Source organism: Notothenia rossii (genome assembly GCF_949606895.1).
Source record: "Notothenia rossii genome assembly, chromosome: 4".
Lineage (NCBI taxonomy): Eukaryota > Metazoa > Chordata > Actinopteri > Perciformes > Nototheniidae > Notothenia > Notothenia rossii.
The window spans coordinates 22,090,619-22,112,569 of NC_136902.1; the positions used below are offsets into that span (position 1 = coordinate 22,090,619).

Here is a 21,951-nt window from a genome sequence, read left to right on the forward strand (position 1 = left end):
AAAACGTTTAACATTTGAAGCTACTACTCTCTGCATGTCTCCAGGCAGAAAATGAAAAAGTTATATGATCTTTGTCTTTGTGCTTCCTCTCCTGTATCCTCCACAGCACCCATTGCCTCTGTGGCCTGTGCCAAGCTAGGAACCAGGGCGACCTCCATCGCCGGGGCGGTGCTGGTTAGTGGAGGCTTCATCCTGAGTATATTCGCACACAGCGTGGTGTACCTCTACGTCAGCATGGGAATGATAGTTGGTGAGTAGAAGTTTGGAACAAGGCTGAAAGTATCAGGGACTCAAACATGCTGTTTCCTTAATGACTCTGAAAGCACAATGCTAAACAAAGGTCATCCTTTGCTTGAAATCCAATCTAACAATCTATCTAAATGCTTTTTTCTCTTGTCTGCTCACATTGATGTGTTCGACATACTGTCTGATCAAAGTAATCTTCTTTTGTCCTCCTAGGAATTGGTTTTGCACTACTATACCAAGCCTTCTCAGTGGTCACAGCGATGTACTTCCGAAAGAGGTTAGCGACAGCTTATGCAATTGGGCGTTCTGGGATGGGTTTGACCTTTGCCCTTGCTCCCTTCACTCAGCTGCTCCTGGACAAGTATGCTTGGCAAGGTATGCAGGAATAATCTGTAAATAATTGGTGCACACTGTTTAATGTATGTGAGTATGTGTTCTGGTGTATTTCCTTTTTTGTGTAAGAAGAAATACTAGTATGTGTAACCTTGCAAATATACAAGGTGACATATTGATTTCTGACACCTCTTTGTCCCGAACAGGCGCAATGCTGATTCTTGGCGGTCTCATGCTGAATCTGGTGGCTACTGGGATGCTTCTGCGACCACTCAATGTGAAGTCTCCCGTGTCCAACCCTACCTCTTCTCCCATTCAAAAGAGCCCGGCTGTTTCCCTCAAGGGCTCCTCGGAGAAGGAATACACTAGGAACTATTTGAATGGCTCCTCTCACTTATCCAATGGCATCTCCAAAGCAGACTCAACCCCATCCCCTCCTCCTCCCCCTCACAGGGAGACTGAGAACCCGGGGGGCCAATGTACTCCAGGGCTCCCGGACCAGTCCGCAAACCCTGAACTGACAAGACTGGTCCTTAATGGTGTAAATGGCCATGAGGCCCACAATGACTTAGGTCAGTGTAAGCCAACAACACCAGACATCTCAGCCGAGGTTAACGGCAGCATGAATGGCTCCACCATTGTTGGACTGACGTCGCATGCCAGCACACAGAGTGAGGTGACGGTCACAAATGCCAAAGTTTTGGATTTCTCCCTGCTGAAGGACCCATTTTTTTGTATCTACACTTGGTCCTTGGTCTTCAGCCAGCTGGCCTACTTCATCCCATACTTCCACCTGTCTGCCCGAGCCAGAACCCTGGGCATCGGTCCCATGGATGCTTCCTTTATCATCTCTGTGGCAGGTGAGGTAAACATTACACATAATGTTATACTATGTGTTTTAAGATACACCTAGTACCTACTACACTAGTTGCACTAGAAATGTTGATATAAATAAAGCCTATTCCCTTTTTTTGACAAAAGTTAGATGAGAAGATTGATACCATTAAAATCCAGCAAAGTAAATATGTAGCTGCAAACTAAGGACCAGGAACTAGCATTGATGTTATGGTCCCCAATGAACAGATTATGGCATTTGTTATGTTTTGAAACCAAGCAAGTGAGAACATGTCAAGTGTGTTAAAAGTGCAATCCTGAAATATGTCATCCAGTCCAACATATTGTAAATCAAGGCAAATATAATTTGAACCAGCTCATTGTCTGAAATGGCAAACATTGAAAGGCAAACTTATTATTAAAACCATGTACATCATCACCTTGGTCCCATACTCTGGGAAGAGAATATTTACTGTGCTTGAAAACTGGTATCACATCATCATGTGAGGTTGACTTTGTGACCTGGACATTTCAGCCGCAACATTAGCTTGTTGATAGGCTTGGGATATGAGATATTTTTGTAGCCATTCGTGGTGAAGGCATCTGTGCTATTGTATGCATTATTTTTGACCCAACATTTCTACAGGCATGGCAGAATATGGCACGATTTTTACATGGATATTCTAGCCATTGTCTATTTTTATACCACGAGCTGCAAAATGACCGCCTAACCCCACTGTAAAGGCGAGTTGGGTACTTGTTTAGACATACCTGGGCAGGCTCTGTTTTGCCGTGGTATCCTGGCACCTGCGAGCCGCAGAGGGGCGGCGTAGTTTCGGGCGAGGAAGACTGCTGCCCTGGGGGCGAGTCAGGCGAGTCAGGCGGGAGTGCCACGACGCCGGGTAACGTGATGTCCCCATCTGACCTGTTGCTACTGTCTGCAGTAGATGTAGTGTTGCTGGCGTTTAGAGATGGTTGCTTTAACCATTTTCGTATACATGATTATCCACAGCACTTTGGAAATGATGCACGCGCAGCGAAGCAGGTCACGCGCACCTGACACAATTAGTTGTTTGTATTTTTCGCTCCGTTCTCTCTTTTGAATAGAGGGTGCATAACATTCAACTGGGGGTGCAATGCATGCTTATCCCCCCCGTAGAACCGGGCCTGGGTTGTACTTTAGCAGCCTGCTGTTGTTTTTAGAATATTTAATAATAGTAAACACTGTCAACATAACAGTCCTGGATTTCACCAGCTGAAGAAGCATTTTGTACTATAAATGCCGACTGATTTACCGGTTAAAAAACCTTTGATGTGAGACATTACTTATCCGCGCATGAGAATGCATGCTCTTGCATCATAGGTGCAATCCGGTTATTAATCAAAAAACACTACATCACAGCCTTCAGGTAAGAATAAACACCAGCTCCACCCCTCACCTAACTGCCAGCTCAGCAATTTGAATAGTTTAAGATCACAGGAGTGTATTCAAAACGTATTAGTGGAGAATTACATACGGCACGTGTTGGTTGTCACTTTTAAGTTTTGTCACATGTCTCCAACACCTTATTGTTTTAAACTGGTGGTTTTGATCAATGAAACAAAATTTTTCCATGACAAAAGGTAATTTGATCTTCTGTCTTCAGTCTGCATGTGACTGTGTCTGAAATACATCCGCACTGAGGCTCTATATAAATCATCCCACTCCTGATTGAATAGACGGTAGATTGCTGCCTTTTATCTTTCAATGTGGCTTTCAGCAGGAATTTCACTGCCACTGTGAAGAGGGATGTCCAGGTTTCTTGGTTTAAAAGCGATAAAAAGAAAAATCCTCAGTCTCCTTCGAGGCATTAATTATTTGTGAGCTGCTCAGACTCTGCAGTCTTATGTAATGAATGTGCTTATATAAAAGCTGAACTTTGGACCAGTGGCCAGGGTGGGTGGGTTCAGCAGTATGCCATCGATGAGGCCACAAAAACAGCATTAACATTTTGACCACATTTGCATGTAATTCTGTAAGAGCGCCATGTCAGACTTTGTGAATAATTTAAATGCACCAGATGGGGTTGTGCGTTTATGAGTTACATGCTTCTGTTTTGTATTCTGTGCTTAAGTATTCAGTCATCTGAAGACAGAGACAGTAGGTGAAAGGTGTCTTTAGGACACAACAAAAATGACAGTTAAATTGTAACATCGGTTATCCCTGGAATGGCCTGTGATTGGTGTTTCCTTTTTCAGCATTGATAGCAGCATCAGCTGGATACCAACCCTGTTGGATAAAATGGTGGGAAACTAGGCAATAGGAAAAACCTGCAGAAACGCAACTAAAATGAAAACATTTATGGGTTCAGACAAAACTAAGATAGGTGCCATAAAACACCACCATATAAGGATTCTCTGAAACTAATGCATGATGAGCTTTTGAACCAACTTCTACAATGTCAGGGTTGTAACCAAAGCAAAAGATATAGATGTCTACATTTTCCCTGATAGTCTGTTCCATAACACTTCTGAGCTTCACGCCAGCGAGCAGTGCCAGCGAGCAGCAAGACTGACAGATTATTTTGGCTCGGACATGTTTGTTCTGTCATATTCTCTGGTCATTTGCACTGAAAGAGAGCCAGAGTTAGAGAGACGGGGTGCTACCCACACCACAAAGCCAGCATCCAAGTGCCCCGCTGTCCCTCTTTTTCCCGACCCAGCGCTTGTCATAGAGGCCCATTGACTCAGCTGAGGGAGGGAGGCCACTATGGTCCGGGGCTCTCTCTTGGTCAACCCTCTGCCACCAACACTCGGCTTGCAGTCGCTAAGCAACTGCAAGCCGAGTGAAGTTGTTGGCGTGGTGACAATGAGAGGCTTCCAATTTTGTTCTAAAGTGGCTGATACTTTGCAGACCGGCACTGAGGCAGCAATACGTGCAAAGAGGAGGCAAAACAAGCCAACTGCCACCTCAGAGAAGCTGGGAAAACCAACATGCCTTTTATAACCCTTTGCTTTATTCTAGTGACAGAATGTCCCTTTTTGAAGCAAAGAAAAATGCACCTCTCCAAGCCTTACAACCCCCTGTGGTCTGTTTATGCCAAGAAGCATGCACATAGTGTACACCTCTATACCTGTCAGCACTACGGACAGGATTAATAAGGTCCCTGATGCAGTAAGCTTAATGTGCTACTTAGAGAGGCCAAATTTAAACTGCAGTGTACCAGTTTTTTTTTCTTCCAAGAACAGCTGCAGCCCTGAACTCACCTGCTGAAGCTAAAACACACAAACAAACTCAGAACTTGTCTGTATGCAAGCAGGGGACACCCCAGGACACTGTCTTGGATCGCTAGAGGAGGACATATAAACACAGCACAGCTGCCTCATGTCATCTTTCTAACCTTGGAGCACAGAAACGCTCGTGGCCTGTTATGTAAGAAAAATCTAGGGCTCTCACTGACGAGGCATTTCATTGTTTATTCATCTGAACTTCCTTCGAAGACTTGAAGAGCGAAGATAAGGCGAAGCTTCAATTATGACATCCATCTTTTGATGAATGTGTAGATTAATTTAACCTTCATTCAGAATGAAACACATCTACATGCATTAGATGCATGTTTGAACTACTGAATTTCCCCACAGGGATTAATAAAGGTCCATCTTATCTTATCTTATTACTCAGCAACATACTTTATGTTAAGTGATCCATCTATTGTCATATTTTTGAAGTTCAAACTGAGTGTCAGTGGCGGCAGGATGTGAAGTTGTGGTGCAGAGGCTGAGCAAAGGATGGGTAACTCTGATCTGCATAGAACCAGTTTGTTTCATTGATCAATGGCTCAGTGCTCCTGCTGGTAGCTATTCCTGCGGCGGTCAATACACCACTGCAGTTTCCCCTGCCTATCACGTTCCAGTTGACCTCAGCAGAGAACAGCACATATCTGCCCAGTCATCATACCCGACTAGAGCAAACAATCAATCAGATCTGACGGAATGCATAACGAGTAGTTTGCCTGGGTGTTGCCAGTGTAATACAGATGTTAACAGATAGGTATGTTGCCAGCTAACATTCTCATGGACAGCAATAACTGATACTTTAAATAGACATAGCGTTTGTTATTAATGCAAACCACTGTTTGTTGCAAAGCATCATTATTCCCTCACATTCTTTCTTTGCCCCACCCTCAGTCTCACACACACACACAGACATACACATTGACCCATATCTTACGGCACAACTCTCCCACACTTTTTTAATTAAGTAATTGCATGATTTTAAAGAAATGCTCACAAGTTCCCTGCATGTAACTTCTGTGGCTGACGTTTCACTTTTTCTGTGTCACTAAGCATCAGCCGAAGTGCGCATATTGACCAGTGTAGTCTGCTGTAACTGTGTTTGTTCTTTGTCCCTCAAGGATGACCTGAACACCATCTCAAGGACAAATATATTTACTGTTTTACGTAATCAATGTCATAGTTCAAAACAACATGTCTGCATATGATTTGAGGGGAAATATGTGTGGCAGGCGAATGGGGATGATTGGAGATGAGCAAGACATGCCTTCAATGACAATGTTCCAATTATAACTGAGGAGGAAATGGATATGTGTGATAAATGTTATGGTAATGCAGATAGTTGAGATGTTTCAGGCCTGACTGAACAATCTGCATGGATATTAATACCATTAATAGTGTTTGTTTTACTCTTGCACCCATATCTTAAGAAAGTATCTTGCATTACAGTAGTATATTATACTCCTACCTAGACATGTGTGTCTGGACTGGATCTGTTTTCTAAATGTTAAATAGTCTGGTTAAATACATAAAAAACAGCAAGGTATACTACACTGCTTACTAAAATAGCTTTTTACGGAAATCTCCTTTTTACTTGCCTTTCATTTTTACCCCTTTTCTCAAACCACTGAGACACAGTTTTACATTGAATGTTACAAGTCTGCCCTGTCCCCCTCCATTGCAGGTATCACAGAGACCATCGCACAGCTGGCCTCCGGCTGGCTGACAGACAGGAACCTGCTCCATAAATACCACTATCACAAGGCCTACCTGATCCTCTGTGGCCTGGTCAATCTGCTCTCCCCACTGGCAACCTCCTACATCCTGCTGATGGTTTACGCTGTCTTCTTTGCCATCTTCTGTGGTGGATACATGGCTCTGCTGCTGCCCGTTCTAGTAAGGAGAACACCCTCTCTGAACATGGCTATGCATTTTTTTTTATCTCAGACAAATGAATCTAGCACAGTAAATTCACAGTAAAGCTTTTAGATTGGAATTGGTGGACTCATTTGTCGCTTATTGTAAATAAGTAAGAATAAGTTGGAAGTTGAGACAGCGCTCAATTGGTACATTTATTAGTATAGTCCTTTGTTCACAAATTGAAAAATTGGAAATGTATCAATTTTTTTCTGTCTTTTATACATAAACATGTAACATAAACATACATACCTCTGAGTGAGAGAGATTCTGAAAGTTTCCGAAAAAAATATTTGCTCACTTTTTGTCCTGGTCCATTTATATAAAAACCTGTCTGAGAAAAGGGCTGATCAGATTTTGGCCACTTTATGATGTCATAACGATTTTTTGGCTTGTGTAACCATTAGCCAATCACCAACCAAGGTACCCCCCCCCCCCCCCCCCCTTATCACCTGAATCTCCTCCTAGAGCACCATTGTGTTATTTTTAACCAGATATATAGCAGAGTGGCGTGGGGAGGGGCTCCTTATTTTCATCTAAAGTAACAGACAGGGGATCAGCACTTTTGGAACAGGGCTGAAACAGAGGGGTTTATGGGATGCTACAATTCATGATCTGTTTGGTATTTCGAGCCAAACACTTCAGAGACATGCTGTCTATATAACTGAGAACTATAATATTGATGAAAAACAGTATAATAGGAGACCTTTAATGAAAGAAGTTTACAGTAATGAACAATTAACAAGATAAAGATAATCAGATTGGCAGCCGGTTGAGACAACTGTTCTTATTAAGGGTCTAAGATACATACCAATAACTCACTTTGCGCTGACTTATTTGAAAGAACCTTCAAACCATCTGCACTTCTCCTCACACCTATGCACCGCTAACCCAGTGACACCAAAATACTAGACTGAGTGGTGCTTTGAGCTACGCAAACATGCAACACTGACAATGCTAAAATACTATTGCTAAGCATGAGTACAAGTACAAGTCCTCTTAATATATTCAAACCAAGCCAGTCAACACTAGGTAATCACTGGTCATAACAATTCAGATATGACCTGGGTCACAACCCGGGAGCAATGCATACCAATAACCTCAACTGCTGAAAAGGGGCGAGAAGGTCATAGAGAGAAAGCTGGTTAAGCCTTGGGTGGAAAAGGGATATCAGAGTATTTGCATATTAGGCCTTTGTACCATAAGAACTTTGTTTCATTACATCATTGTGTCACTCACAGAAAGGGAAATGTATCCTTGAAGAAGACCGTTGGATACGTGTCCCAAGTGGTGTCATGGGTAGGACAACATATTAAGTCAGCAGGTATACAGTTTTGTTGGGTCATATCACACCTGTGAACAAAAGCATGAAGACGTGCAATGTGTTGTGTGATTTCACTTGGCGAGTGTGCCATCTCAAAGGGCAGGACATGCCTCCGGACTTATTGTTGAGAAGTGTGATTTTTTTTTCTGAATGTGAATGGAGGATTCAGCCAAACCTGTTTTTTCTTTTTTCAGATTAACATTTTGTTGTTTAGTTCTATAGCTGTGCTCATGCACATGTGGGATGAAAATCACCCTGAAGGCTTTTAATAGGAACCCACATGATAAATACAAATAAAAACAGCTGCATGCCTGCCACTCCTAAAACATGCTTCAACCTCAACATGTTTGACTGGACAGGTTAGGGCTTTTGTGATTTTACCTCAAAAAGTTCTTTTTTTCAGTTAAAAGCCAGACTGTATTTAAAGAACAACTTTCGACCTCTAAATAAAATGCACATAAAAGGATCCCCCAACCACCAACATCCAAACACAGGCCTGGAACATGCTGCCACTCTCAAAGTGGTTAAAGGAGCGCTAAGCACAGGGGTCAGAGCTATCATTATGAACATAATTCAATTATTTTTGTAATTCAGCTCAGAGATATTTGCCAAAGCAAACTAAGGATTAGGCCAATCTATATTAGTGAAAGATTTACATTAGGAGAATAGTAAATAGTACTCTAAACATGTTAAACGCACCAACTTCTCACGATTCTCCCTTCTGGATGTTTTTATGGGGAGTTTAGACTGCATGGCTGCACTAGTTGTCTCTGCACATGTGTTGTTTTTAGGTTAAGCAAAATAGACATCTAGACACCTAGTTTAAAGTGTGCTTCCCTGGCATTTGTTTTTGTAATGCTTAAATACAGTGCAACTTTTTTAGGTTATCCATCCTGTCCATCAAAAGCTTGAATGTGTCGTTGTTGTGGTTTGCAGGTAGATCTTGTCGGGGCGGACAAACTCAACAACTCCATGGGCTTCTCCATGTTCTTCGTTGGCCTGGGTTGCCTCACAGGACCTCCTTTGGCAGGTGAGAAAATAACAACATGAGAAACCTTCTGTCAGACATGTGCTTACCCACTTTTAGACATGCACACAATAACAAACGTACATATGCACTGCACATGTATTGGATTGTAACCATGATGTCATTGTTCAGAGTGAGTGATCAGTGTAAGGGTTGATAAGCTTTTTATTATGAACATACAGTATATCATTTTTAGGGGGTAGTTGTGTCACATATTTTCATGGGGTGTAGGCCCTATGGACTGTGAAAACTCAAACGCAGGAGAAAAAACACCGATAGTTGGTGCAGCCATCAATGCAGACGGGGACTTTGGCGTTGCTTTGACAGAAATGCCTACAGAGGTTATCGGGTCAAATTTCATCTTGCCTAGGAGCGAGTCAGAGAAGTAGAATAACAGCATTGTGTCCATGGCTGGGTTTGAGTCACTTTGTTTAAGTGATGGCAGACTGCGCTTGTTAGTGTAAGAGAGCTGTTTCTAATCTGGAATCAGTTTGTCGTTACACCATCGTTGTGGCAGATTCCTTTCAACAAACTACGCTTTTTCTAAGTCAGAAAAAAAAACAGATGTCAATCATGTCTGTAACACATGAACTGGTGTGTGTGTGTGTATATAGAGCGCTCATTCTTGCAGAGAACTTGTACAGCATCTTTCATCATGATAATCTCTTATTTTCCCTTTTCTGAGAATATGTTAGGTATTTGTCATTTAAAAAAATGTCTTTGTGCCCTTGGGTATTGTTTGGCCCCAGTTAAACCGTGGGGTTCCATTGAACCTATTGACATGGCCCCTTCTCAGTGTGCTAGGCAATCCCCTAAGAGAAGCTTATGGATTTCGGGGTTGAAATGTGACTTATGACCCCTTTTAGCGTGGTACGGAAATAGCATGTGGCTCTGTTTGTCATCCCTGTGGTTCGTAAAGTAACAGCAGGCAAACTGTGGTCCCTCCTCTAGGCCACAGGTTGTGATAACATTGCTTTTGTTACAACCAGCTCTTCAGGATTTCTAATAGTCTGTCAACCATAAACCATACCTTCCTTTTATTTGGTGTCACTTTTCTGAAGTGAAATGTCCAAGACGACAAAAGACACAGGAACACAGAAAGCTTTGCGTCACCTGCAGTATACTTTACACTGAAGTCTTGCATGCTATCAATGTGAGCCCTGCCCATTCTGTAATGTAAACATGTGAAGTTTAAAAGTTTGGGTCAAATTCAAAATAAGGTTGACTTAAATAAAAAATGTAATAGCCATTAATGTAAATATACAACCTGGAATAAATTGCTCTTAAAAAAATATAGTTTTTGGTTGTTATGTATGGAAATGCTCAGTGTAATAATCAATATATTGTCATTGTCCTTTAAAGACATTCCTGTTTAGGCAGTCGTTTTTAGCAAGTCTTTACTCGTATGATAATGCTTTGTCAAGCACTTTGTGACTATGTCTGTGAAAAGCGCTTCATAAATAAATGTTACTTACTTACTTATATCACCAGACTGTTAAACGTCCTGCTTGTGTCTTGCAGGCTTCCTGTACGACTACACTCAGACTTACGACTGTTCTTTCTACCTGGCCGGGCTCTGCTATCTGCTCTCCTCCGTCTCACTGTTCCTGGAGCCTCTGGCTCATCGCTGGAAGGACAGAAAAGAAGTGACCCAGACCACGAGAGCGGAAAGCAGCTGTAAGACCAACGGCTGCTTCACCCCCGACCGCCTGCAGAACGGCGCTGTGTAGGAATTAACCCAGAGAGGCCTGCGATCTAGAACCAGCATGCTCATAACTTTCCATGGGCTCGCATACCTTCGACTTTGGTCTCCAGCTTAAAGTCGGAACCCAAATGACCCTTATTTCAGCAGCGGTGTAACGGGCTGAGAAGACCACATTACCACGCCTGAGAACATGCAATAGTCAGGATGATGAACTTTCTAAAAAGCCAAAATGTTAGTCTTTTGCAATATATTGTAGCCCTTATTCATGTTCTTAGTAGAGCTATATGCATCCAAACTAAAGATAATCCCATATATATATATATATATATATATATATATATATATATATATATATATATATATATATATATATATATATATATATATATATATATATATATATATATATATATATATATATATATATATATATATATATATATATATATATATATATATATATATATATATATATATTATCCAGCACAACTGTTACTTTGCAACAATTACTTCTTCAAACACAACATATCTGTTTTCCAATGCAAAAAGAAAACTCCAGTCACTTTACAGTATCTTTGCATTACACGGTATATTGCTGGAAACTAAGCTGTGCAGTTGAGCTTGAAATCATGTTATCCACAATCCTCCTCTAATGTCTGTGATGGCATTAATTGAAGCACACATCCATGAACAAATACTCATTTATTTTCTATAAACCTGTACTCACTGGTTAAATGTGCATTCTGCAATTCTGGAGAAAGGTGAAGTCTGCAATTCTGGAGAAAGGTGGTTGATATTTGAAGTCAACACCCAAACAACCCCCCCTCTCCCTCTCACTTTATACACCCACGTTCTTACCCTGTCCGGAGCATGTTGCTGATTAGCAGTGTTCTATGGCCATAGATTTTTTTTCTAATTTACAGAGCCAGGGCTGTTTATATGTTTTCATCAAACATGACAGCTAGTCTGCCTTGAGCAGATATTTGCTGAATTTGAAAATTTGTATGAGACTCACTGACTGCAAGATATTTGGCAACAACTAAATTGCAGTCTACTTTTTTGACACAAAATGTAACCTGCTCTTCAAAGCCAAAAAGGAGCAACTGCTTCAGTAGTTTAATCTCTTGCCCCAACAAGTGTATTTTAAGCACAGGGGTAGAGTGTATGGCGTCTGCTACTATTTAGAGGTATAATTATCTTCTTGTATTTATGTCTTTATTATTAATATTATAGACACTTCTCTCGTCTTGCAATTGCTGCAGCATGTTGGGCAAACTATTCAAACTTCAAAACCTCTTCAACTGACACCTCACAGTAACTCATTTGTAATTCACCTGACATTATTCTTGTCATTGCTTACATACTATCTGCCACTGAAGGGTTTTAAAGGTCACTCACTTTCATTTTTCACACATGACAGTTCAACCGCTTCGCTTTCACCTCAGCTGCCTTCATCTTATATCCCTAAGCTGACAGTTTAACCAGGTTAATCACATTAAAAAAATGGCTGCCAATAGGGAACAAAATGGGAAATGTTAAATGCTTTCAGCCCCAACACAGATTTCAGCTTCATATCTAAAACTTACACTGATTACACCTCTGCTCCTTCGAATGCTTACACTTTAGATGACAGTTCAACCCCTTCGATCACTTTTGAATCTGTTTACCGTTTGTACTTTTTTTATTATCTCAACCTCAGTAACATTTTTACATAATTCTAAACACTACAAACCAGCCTGTGCCTCTCTCCTTTTGTAATGATTTATTTCAATGGTTTTTCTAATACATTGACACTTCACATCATGCTTTACCTCCATACTACAAAACGGTCACGTCTAGCTCATCTTTTGTGAGTCATTCTATGCAAGTGCACACAGAGAGATTTCTTTCATTGATAGCTCACTTGCACGTAATTTTAACTGTAGCAAATACACAAATTCCTGTTAGAAAAGGTGTGTTGGCTCGAGATTTAGGAATGCTTCCTAAATATGTTGATCACAGTTGTGTTGCTGTGTAGCAGGGTTTCTGTGTCATTGTTTGAGATGAAGTCTCATTTTGTAGGTCTGTGAATCACTGAAAGACTGTTTCAAAGGCATTTCTCCCATATTGCCCATATGTACTGGACTGGTTTTAAACTGTTGCCCAGCCTTTACAGTGCCCGCAGGCTGCCAATTGATGGCAATTCAATGTATAATTATATTGTGTTTACATGTGGTAGTCCGTTGGTTGTTTGATTTTTTTTTTGTGAAGGTTTATCTGTGTTTTCAATATACTCTGTTTTTTTACCACTGTTTGCCTTACAAGGTACTGTATTGTATCTTTACTAACCTTCCTGTGATGTCAGCCAAAGACACATTAGAGACCTACCTACAACTTGAAACGTATAAGTACAAATGGATTGTACTGTTGAAATGTATAGACCACAGTGACTAATTCATTTCTTTGAAGTCTTTACTGAGGGGCCCAGCAGCCAGTGATAGAGATGTGTTTTGTAACGCTGCCCTCTCGTGGCGGAGGAACACCTCTACTCAAAGAATGCTGCCTCAATTAGTAAATTAGTAACACATTATTCCCCCTCATCTCACTTTCACAATACTGAGCCAGGCTCTTTGTATTGTTTCAATAACGACAGTCATGCACAAAAGCTCTTTTGGCTCACGAGTTGCATTCACCATCCGTACGCATTTGGGAATGAGGGCCCCTGAATATTCGTACAAGTAAATCTTTTATGAAATGTTTTGGAAGAATGTAAAATAAGATATTGATTTGGAAGTATTATACTTGCTTCAGGATATTTTAAGAGTTATTATGTTGGTCCCCTTTGGTAATGTCTGAAACTCCACTGATAATGAGCTCAGTTTGGATTGATGGTGTTTTTGTTGCAGCAAATGCATTTATGGGAAATGATTGTTTTGTCACTACTCTGGCTCCCGGGTTTGTAAACTGATATTTTAGAAAATATGCTTAATCAATCATAGATATCCTGTTCCAAGTCCTTAGAGTTCATTTAGTAACAGAGCGCAGTCAGCTGTAATAAACTGACATGTTACTCAAGTCTGTTATTGTGTGATTCAGATATTAAATGAACTGATGCCACACTCACTTTTATCTATCTGGTATGAAAAGAAAAGCACTCAACACATGGCAAATATATTCAACATGTTTTATTAACACTTTGAACATACAGAAGTGAACAAATACAATTATTCATCTAAATGATAACATTCACTTTAATCTTGGGCTTAAAGTAGACCCAACACATGCTTGTAATTATTTTTCAAATGTGTGTTAATGTAGTGTTGATCAAAGCAAACACTTACAGTAGATGACACCTGTTGGTGTGTTTATCGGCAGCCAGACGCAAGCGTCCGGTCCAGTGGATCGCTGTTTGGGAAACATACAAACATACTTTAGTCTCGTCAGCAGTTTACAGTGTAATTGATTTGGAAATGCTTGTCAATGCAAGTTTAGTGACTTATTTTTAGAAATGTCATGGCTAATCAACCACATATCAATGTAAGTGTTTTTTATACTGCAAAAGCTGCACTGCAGTCAGCGAGGATAGAATAAATCAAATGTGAAATGTAGATATGACATATGTGGCTTTTACAGATTGCTGTTTGTCTAGAAGTAAAACAATAATACATGAACAAAAAATATGACCTTAAAATGTAATGATAAACAAAGTTATAATTTAGAAACTTAAAGGATTATAGATAACACATTTGATCTGGAATTATGCTAAAACTTTGGCCAGACTCGACATACCTCATTTTGTTCATTTCTCCAGGTGTAGGTCAAGTGATTTCACAAAGTAGCCTTCAAACATTTGTGAAATCTTTAAAATATTTGGTTTATGAAGGTATAATATGCCTGAGTATGTAATACAAAACTTAATATCTCAAAACCAGGCATTGTACAGCTGTACATATGAATGAGTGATGCATGTTTCATAAGTTCTGTTTACTCTTCGTATCATTTTACAGTGTGGCGGCAGGACAATTAGCAAGTAGCTACTCATACAGCTTCAATATATAGGGAGCGGATTATAAAACATACAGGTATCAGTGAGTGCCAGATGCCACAGTAAGTTAGGTATAAGCCACATATTGATGTTTTCAAAAGCTACATTAGCAGAGCTAATTGGTGTCATGTGATAGATTTATAAGGTCTAGGAATGTTAAATCTTATATTCATATTCTTAAATTGTATTTACTGGATGTTTTCATTTGTCGTACGCAGTCATTATCATCTTCTAATGCAGTTTCGCGCCAAAATCTGTTTTCTTATGTCATTATATTACATTTAAATTATATTTACTCACTGATATTAATACTTTAGCCAACAATAATAATTTATAATTAATTTACTGACATGTAAACCCTATATACAGTCAAGCTTTGTTTTGTCCTGCTGAAACAGTGAGGTCTTAATAACTGAGCCTACACTGGTTTGTCACAGACCACATCATATTAACCACATTAGATCATTTCAACCTGTCCCGATTCTGGCTATTGACAATGAATGACATGATGAATCTATAAGTGAATGATAGCTATCCCCATTAGGTTTTACATCTGGCTGCAAAGGTCACTGAATGTGCAGGGATTTGTTTATCATCATCTGAATCTGAATCAGAATCGGCAGGACGTTCAACAACTGCAGTAGATTAACTGTAAAATATCAACCTTTTACATAAATGTTGCACTGAATGGGAATAAAATACTTCGTTTAAGTATACTATACCTTAAGGTATTAAAATGTACACTATTTAGGACATTTTATCATTTTGTTTTTCTGTTTCTCCAGTTGCTGACGGAAGCAGCAGTATGTGCAGTGCGTTGCTGTGGGCAGTAAATGGCCCTGCTGTCTTACACAATTACCATCAGTGGGCATTAAATCTGTTATTACTTTGGCTGAAAAACTAGTGAGCCATTATGCATTTTTTACTGGAAAACATGTGGTATGACACTTGATACTTACCTCTGCTGCCTCAGCCATCGATACAGAGCTGGCAGGCAGCACCTTTTCTCCCTACTCACCCTCATGTCGTTTCTAGAAAGCAGTCGCAGAGTGATACCAGCTCTTTCCTGGGTGTCTGCTGTGCTCAGTGTGATTAGTCAGGTAGACTGAGGAAGGGGAGCAGGAGCTTCATGGTCCTCAAGAGGGCAATGTTTCTCTAATGAAGAAAGGTGTCCACAGCACAGCACAGGGCACAGCATTTCTTTTCAGTGCTATAACTAAAATGGATGGTAGGAAGAAATGAAGAACTTTCATTCCTGTGTAATGTGGCCTTAAAATTAAAAACAGGTCTCCTAGAAGAATTTGGGGTGGGGGTCAGGGGGTCCGCCCATGTGGATTCCTTTCATGAGTGTCAAAAAGGGTACACATTTTGGCCTGCTAGTTTTCATTTCCATGCTGCAGCAGACCTCGGCAGACGATGGAGTGAACACACTTCTTCACTCGTCTCCTCGGAGAGGGTTCAATCAGAGGAGAACACAAACAATATTCCTAGCTGGGCCAATCCACTGCCCTGAGCCGAAAATTAAGTCAAATCAAATCATAACTGGGCAAAGTATAATAAAGACAAATGAGCCCAGTGGTTCAGCTTGGCCTCTGCAGGGTGACAGCTTGCTATGAACATTTCAGAGCAGTGTCACCCACAATCTCCCATGCGGAGTGCGTGACGGCCGGTGATGGGAATTCCTCCGCTCCTATTCAGAACCCGGAACAATGCAAATGAACAGCTTTAGAGTAAAACAACAGGATACTGCACGGGCTGCTGTTTGCTCCCGCCCGCGACTCCCGAACTTCATCATTGGTTCACACTGAAAGCTGGCTGCTCACAAGAGGCAACGGGGGCTCCTCCATCCTGATCAGGTGTTCACATGCCAACCGGAAACGTTGAGGTTATAACAGGGGGTCATGAGGGAGTAATTTAAGACTCACGAGCTCAGAACAGGCCTGTAAGCAAACAGCGATCCTCACACGAAACGGGGTCTCTCTTCACCGGTGCTAAACAAACTGCAAACTGTCTCCCTTTTTCGTGTGCAGAAACCAAATTTGAGTGAAAACTCCTTCGAAACACAATAAGGCAGTGCAGCGTTTTTCTTCAATTCACTTCCATCGAAGAAACATGTTTCCCTTCAAATGAACAATTTATTGATAATCGGTCACATTAAGTGCCCAAACGCACTTGCAGGTATGTGAACAGCTTCGCATGGGCTCTACGGATTTTCCTTTCCCATGACATCAAAGTGTACATTGCTCAATTTTCCATTTTAAAACAGAAGTCATCACAGGTGCAGATGGGATACACAACTTTAAAGTAGCCTCTTTAGTGAGGACTTACAAACATCTCTGCAGAGGTTTCAGCTCTGCACTCGTCTCCACATAGAGTCCAATGTTGAAGTGGGTGTGTTGTTCACACACAACCATTTTCTGACATATTAATGTTTTCAATACATATTAAACCAAACTCAGCAAATCATAATTCAGGGTGGGTTACTATTGCATGACGAACATACAATGGCAAAACTAAATACGGTAAGTAGGCCTTGGGAACATGTTGGCAGGCATGAGTAAGATATAGTCCAATTTATACCTCTAAAATCAAAATTCAAACACGGACTGTTAAATAATTTCTAAAACTTTGATTTACACAGACCTACTTACTGAACAAATAGCAAATTCCTGTAACTTTGTACCAACATATTACTGATACTGAATATTATTATCAGAGGACCTACTTGTTTCAGAGCAATAAATGAAACAACACAAAATTCTACGCTTTTTTTTATCCATTACTACTGTAGTTTTTTATAGATCACATTACACAACCATTTCTAAGGTAGGGATGCACAAAGTAAAATATGAAGTTAAAATATGAAAACATGTTAGTATCTGCTTTACTATTCTATGAGTGTTGTGTTATGGGCTGTTCCCTGGGCGAATAACTCTGTTAGTATTCAGCATTTTACATAGAGTTGATGTAACAATTTGGATTTACCAGTGAACACACACCGAATTCATTATCTATCTTGCAATTTGGCATTCCAATATTGAGGAACACATGAATAAAAGATACTCTCCAATTAAAACCATGAACCTGAAAGGGATTTGTAACTTTTAAACATAATTTGCAACCAAGGTAATGTGTGAACTTTCACTATTGACACTTTACCCTTCAAAACACATCACAACTCTTCTTCAGTGCACCACACTCCATTCATCAAATGTCGTAAGCTATTTTGTTATATGTAAGGCCTGATGAAGGCGAGATATCTAGAAACCTGGAGAGCTGAAGGAGAAAAATGTGACCAGGACTCTCATCCCCATTGGCTTTGCAGTACCAACTCAACTACTACACCTTCAATGAAAACCTCCAAAAATGTCTCATTTTTGTTTCCATTAATTAAAAAAGTGAATATAGTAGAAATATTATTGCACTGTAAGATTTAAAAAATGTTTTTTTTTTAATCCTCCCAATTTAAACGTCTGTTTTGGATGTAGACACAATAACAACTGCACAATCTAAGGGACAGCAGAATGATAGCCCAGACACCAACATGACTTTTGTTAAGCTTGTTATTTCCAGCTTTTGGTAACACAGTGAAAAGGGGCACTATAGTAGCTTTGGAAGCTATAGTTTTTGGTTTAACTGTAGTAGAGGTGTTATTGTGTCCACTCAATGCATTTTGTAAATTCTATTTGTTTTCTTGTAGAAGAGTTGGCTAAGCTAAAATGTTCAACAGGTAAATCAACCAAAAAAAGAGTTTAATGGTGTACTATTTTTTAAATGAAATTGAAATGTATTTCATGAATGCTCCTCATATTTTCCTGTATTTTGACTGAAATACTGCAGGTTTATGACTTTGTAAGCAATTCATACAACCTTTAAAAATAATTTCCAAAACACACATCCTTTTAGTTTTGTAGGAGGGCACCATTTGTCCTTTGAGTGGATTACATGGCAACATACAAACACTAAGGAACCATACTAGTGTACCCTATAATGCAGAACACACAGCATGCAATAGTTACTGACATACAGCAGATTCCTTTTTTTTTTAAACTCCACTTGAACTTCGAGAGTTCTGATTTTTTTTTTTTTTAAGATGCTCCACGAACCACAATCATGACCAGATAGTCCTCTTCGCTTTTAGCCAGAGCTTTGGCAGAGGAATCCAGGAACTGTTGGGAGAAATCACAGGGAGGGAAAGCATGAAGAACCCCCGTGTTGTCTTTATCCCGGCTCCCTCCCACAGGCAGGCTGATGACTCCGGCTGCTTGTTTTTGGTTGAGGTAGGACACCAGGTTGCGGAGCGGTCGCTGAGTTGATGCTGCAGGGTCTGATGAAGATAAATCCTCTGTGGTGCCAGGAACTGCCAGCAGGATGGCGTAGCCGCCGGGACCAGCCACCTTGATGCGCCGGGACACCTCGTCGAGCTTGGGCTGGTCTAGACGGAGACGCTGGGTGATCTTTAGCTCGCCCACCTGCCTTCCTGATGTGCCCTCGGCAAGCAGGTCGCTGGCCACGTTGTGATCACCCTCCAGCAGGTGCATATTGGCTGGAAAGTTGCTGTTCTTGAGCAGAAGCATGCCATGCCAGGCCAAACTGAGTTTGCTGCCATCTGGTTTGGATGCCTGGCCCCCCTTGGAACTGCTCTCAGGACGTTCCCTCTTGGCCGGCCCCTTACCACCGTCCCCTGCTTTGCGCTTACGATCTCCGACTGCTGAAACGCCGCTGCCTGAAGGTCCCTTGTCAGAGAGACTCTGGCTTTTGAGTCTCCGCTCAGCCCCGCCTCTTTCAAGGCTGCTGTGGCACTCTCTTGCGGGGGAGGGTCTCTCTCCCCGGAGAGGCCGCTCTGGGTCACTGAAGCGCCCTCCGTCTCTGCTGATACCTTCAGGACTGTCATCTGGAGAAGTACGTCTACGCCTTAGAGTTCTGTCAGTGCTGTCAGGGGAGGGGTCTATGTGGCGTCCATCCTCCATTGCACGGCGCTTGCGTGGAGGTTCACGTCCCTGCAACTCTCGCTCCAGAGACCAGGGCTCTCGTGCCCGTCGCTCACGTTCCAAATGCTCCAGAGGTTCAAAGGGTGACGCTCGAACCCGATCTCGGATGGCTGGGTTGGGCCACTCAGCTCCAGGAAAGAGATCTCTCTCCCTGAAGTGGAGCGGAGGTGGAGTCCGTTCCCTGACTCTCAGGGGTTCAGTTGTGGCTCGGTGGACAAAAGACTCTGCCACCATGTCAAATGGTGGTATAGGGAGAGGCTGCAGGAACTGCTGCTGGTACCGATGCTCAGTGTCAGCAAAGTCCACTCTAAGTCTTCTCTCTGGACCCCCCAGTGGGAAGCCCCTCATGTGTGTGCATGCCGCCTGTGCAGCGTCCAGACTTTCATACTGAATGTAGGCCCAAGTGTCCCCCTTTCTGAAGTCAATGGTCCTTATAGTGCCAAAGCGGTCAAACTCTCTTGCCAGGGCAGCAACAGGAACCCACGGCCCAAGGCCCCCAACCCACAGGCGTGTGGTGGGAGTTGCTTTCCCATAGCCTATCTTTATGGGGTTGTGGCCCACTATTTTGCCAGACATGCTTAATTTAGCACGATGAGCCATGTCCAGATTCTCAAATTTCAAAAATCCATATGTGCTAGTTTGTCCCCGTGTGGGTCTTTTAATGTCCACTTCTGTTATGATCCCAAACCTGTCAAAAGCTCTCCTCAGGTCTGCTTCAGTCACAGTTGTGTCCAGATTGCCTAAAAACAACGTCCTATTGGCTCTTTGGTCATCTTCTGGAGATATAAAATCCTCTTCTCGAAAGGCTGCTCGCTCTGCAATGAAAGCTGGTCGTGCCCTGGCTTCAAACAGGGCAAACTCCCGGTCCCGCTCCAGCTCTCTGGGCAGAGGGGGAGGCGGGGGAGGGGGAAGCCGGCCAAGGGCCAGCTGCTGCAGCCGGTAGTCTCTGTATCCCAGCCCGGTGGGCGAGAGGGGTCTCTGCAAATGTCTGTGGCTGGGAGCTGCACCATACAAGTCTCTCTCCACAGGGGAGCGGCTTCTCCTCCGGTTGATATACACTGCCTCGATTTTCAGCGGCCGGTCATACAGCACCAGCCGACCCCGCGCGTGCTTTGCAGCTCGTGCGTCCTCTGGCTTCCTAAAATTCACAAACGCGATCCGCTCGTCGTTGCTGCGGCTTATCTTGACGCTCACATCTCCAAATTTCTTGAATTCGTGAAATAGTCCATCTTCTATGTCCTCGTCGTTCAACTGTGTACCCAGGTCGCTTATTTTGAGGGTTTTGTACTCACTCTCTGCGCCAGGCGGCTGCACCCGCTGCTCCCCCCGAGAGGTGGTCCTCGCTGGGGCTAAATCCAGCGTTAGGCTCAGGTTGTGGTTTTTACCCACGGAGCTGGCGACTGCAGACTGACAGCCATGATTATTTCCAGTCCGACTGTGCCCATCGAAATCTCTGTCTCTTTTTTCACCCAGTAGACTCCTTCTCGTCGAGCTGCCGTCGTTCTTCGTCGAGCTATTCCCATTATTACTCCCGGTGGACACGGAGAGAGCCCCCATTTTCTTGCTGGTCGGGTGGCATCCTCCCCGGTCTCGTATATCGTCCAGGGCCCGAGAGCGCTTTTTAATCGGCGATCGCTCTTTACCTTTCATTTCAGTCCAAACGGAGCCAACCCCTCGGGACGCCTGGGCTTTTTACTGTTGTTTCTGCTAATAAATGCAGAGAATGATTGAAATGAAAAACGGATTTATTCACTGACCCTGCGGCAAAACAACAACAGTCGCCATTTTGTAAAGATTACTCTGGAGGCCCGCCCATTCTTCCTGATTGGTTGAGAAAGTGGGTGGAAAACTTCGGAGCATCTGTCAATCAAACACTGAGCCATCTCTAAAATAGTATTCATGTGTGATTCACTTCTTTATGAAGAAGTGAACTTCGGTGGGAAAACAATGTACATACATTCCACAAAAAGCACCAGCATCTTCTGTGTCCTGTAATCAGGCACCTCTTTTGATTTATAATCTCCATAGAATATAGGCATACTGAATATATCTCACAATACGCTAATAAACCCTTTACAAGGTATCATTTAGAGATGTATTATTAATTGAGTGTCTATTTGAATGTGTCATTCTGTATGTTTTCTTTTTTGCTCTATTGTGTCCATTCCCGGTCAAATTAAGTACGCTCACTAAATATCTAAAATGTCAACATTCTCCGATAGTAAAATGTGTAGTTTTTGGTTTATTCGTGTGATTTATTTGAGAAAAGAGACATTG

The 21,951-nt window shown here is 41.9% G+C and overlaps 2 protein-coding genes across 3 annotated transcripts in view; one reads left to right on the plus strand and one right to left on the minus strand.

The window, feature by feature from the left end:
• Positions 1-11,006, plus strand: part of slc16a4 (solute carrier family 16 member 4) — a 29,362-nt gene extending 18,356 nt beyond the window's left edge. For both annotated transcript variants that reach the window (XM_079677721.1, XM_079677722.1), the window contains exons 6-11: positions 107-250; positions 460-621; positions 786-1,439; positions 6,371-6,582; positions 8,864-8,957; positions 10,476-11,006. In XM_079677721.1, the coding sequence (XP_079533847.1) occupies positions 107-250; positions 460-621; positions 786-1,439; positions 6,371-6,582; positions 8,864-8,957; positions 10,476-10,684 (1,475 nt within the window). In that variant the 3' untranslated portion in view covers positions 10,685-11,006. The remainder of the gene's footprint in view (positions 1-106; positions 251-459; positions 622-785; positions 1,440-6,370; positions 6,583-8,863; positions 8,958-10,475) is intronic.
• Positions 11,007-13,808: 2,802 nt separating this feature from the next.
• Positions 13,809-21,476, minus strand: rbm15 (RNA binding motif protein 15). The gene has a single exon (XM_079675404.1). The coding sequence runs from the start codon at positions 21,322-21,324 to the stop codon at positions 18,772-18,774; it is 2,553 nt and encodes an 850-aa protein (XP_079531530.1). The 5' UTR covers positions 21,325-21,476; the 3' UTR covers positions 13,809-18,771.
• Positions 21,477-21,951: the final 475 nt, after the last annotated feature.

Bases quoted from the DNA above. Each gene is read 5' to 3' on its own strand.
- rbm15 (XM_079675404.1), bottom strand. From the start codon at position 21,324: ATGAAAGGTAAAGAGCGATCGCCGATTAAAAAGCGCTCTCGGGCCCTG.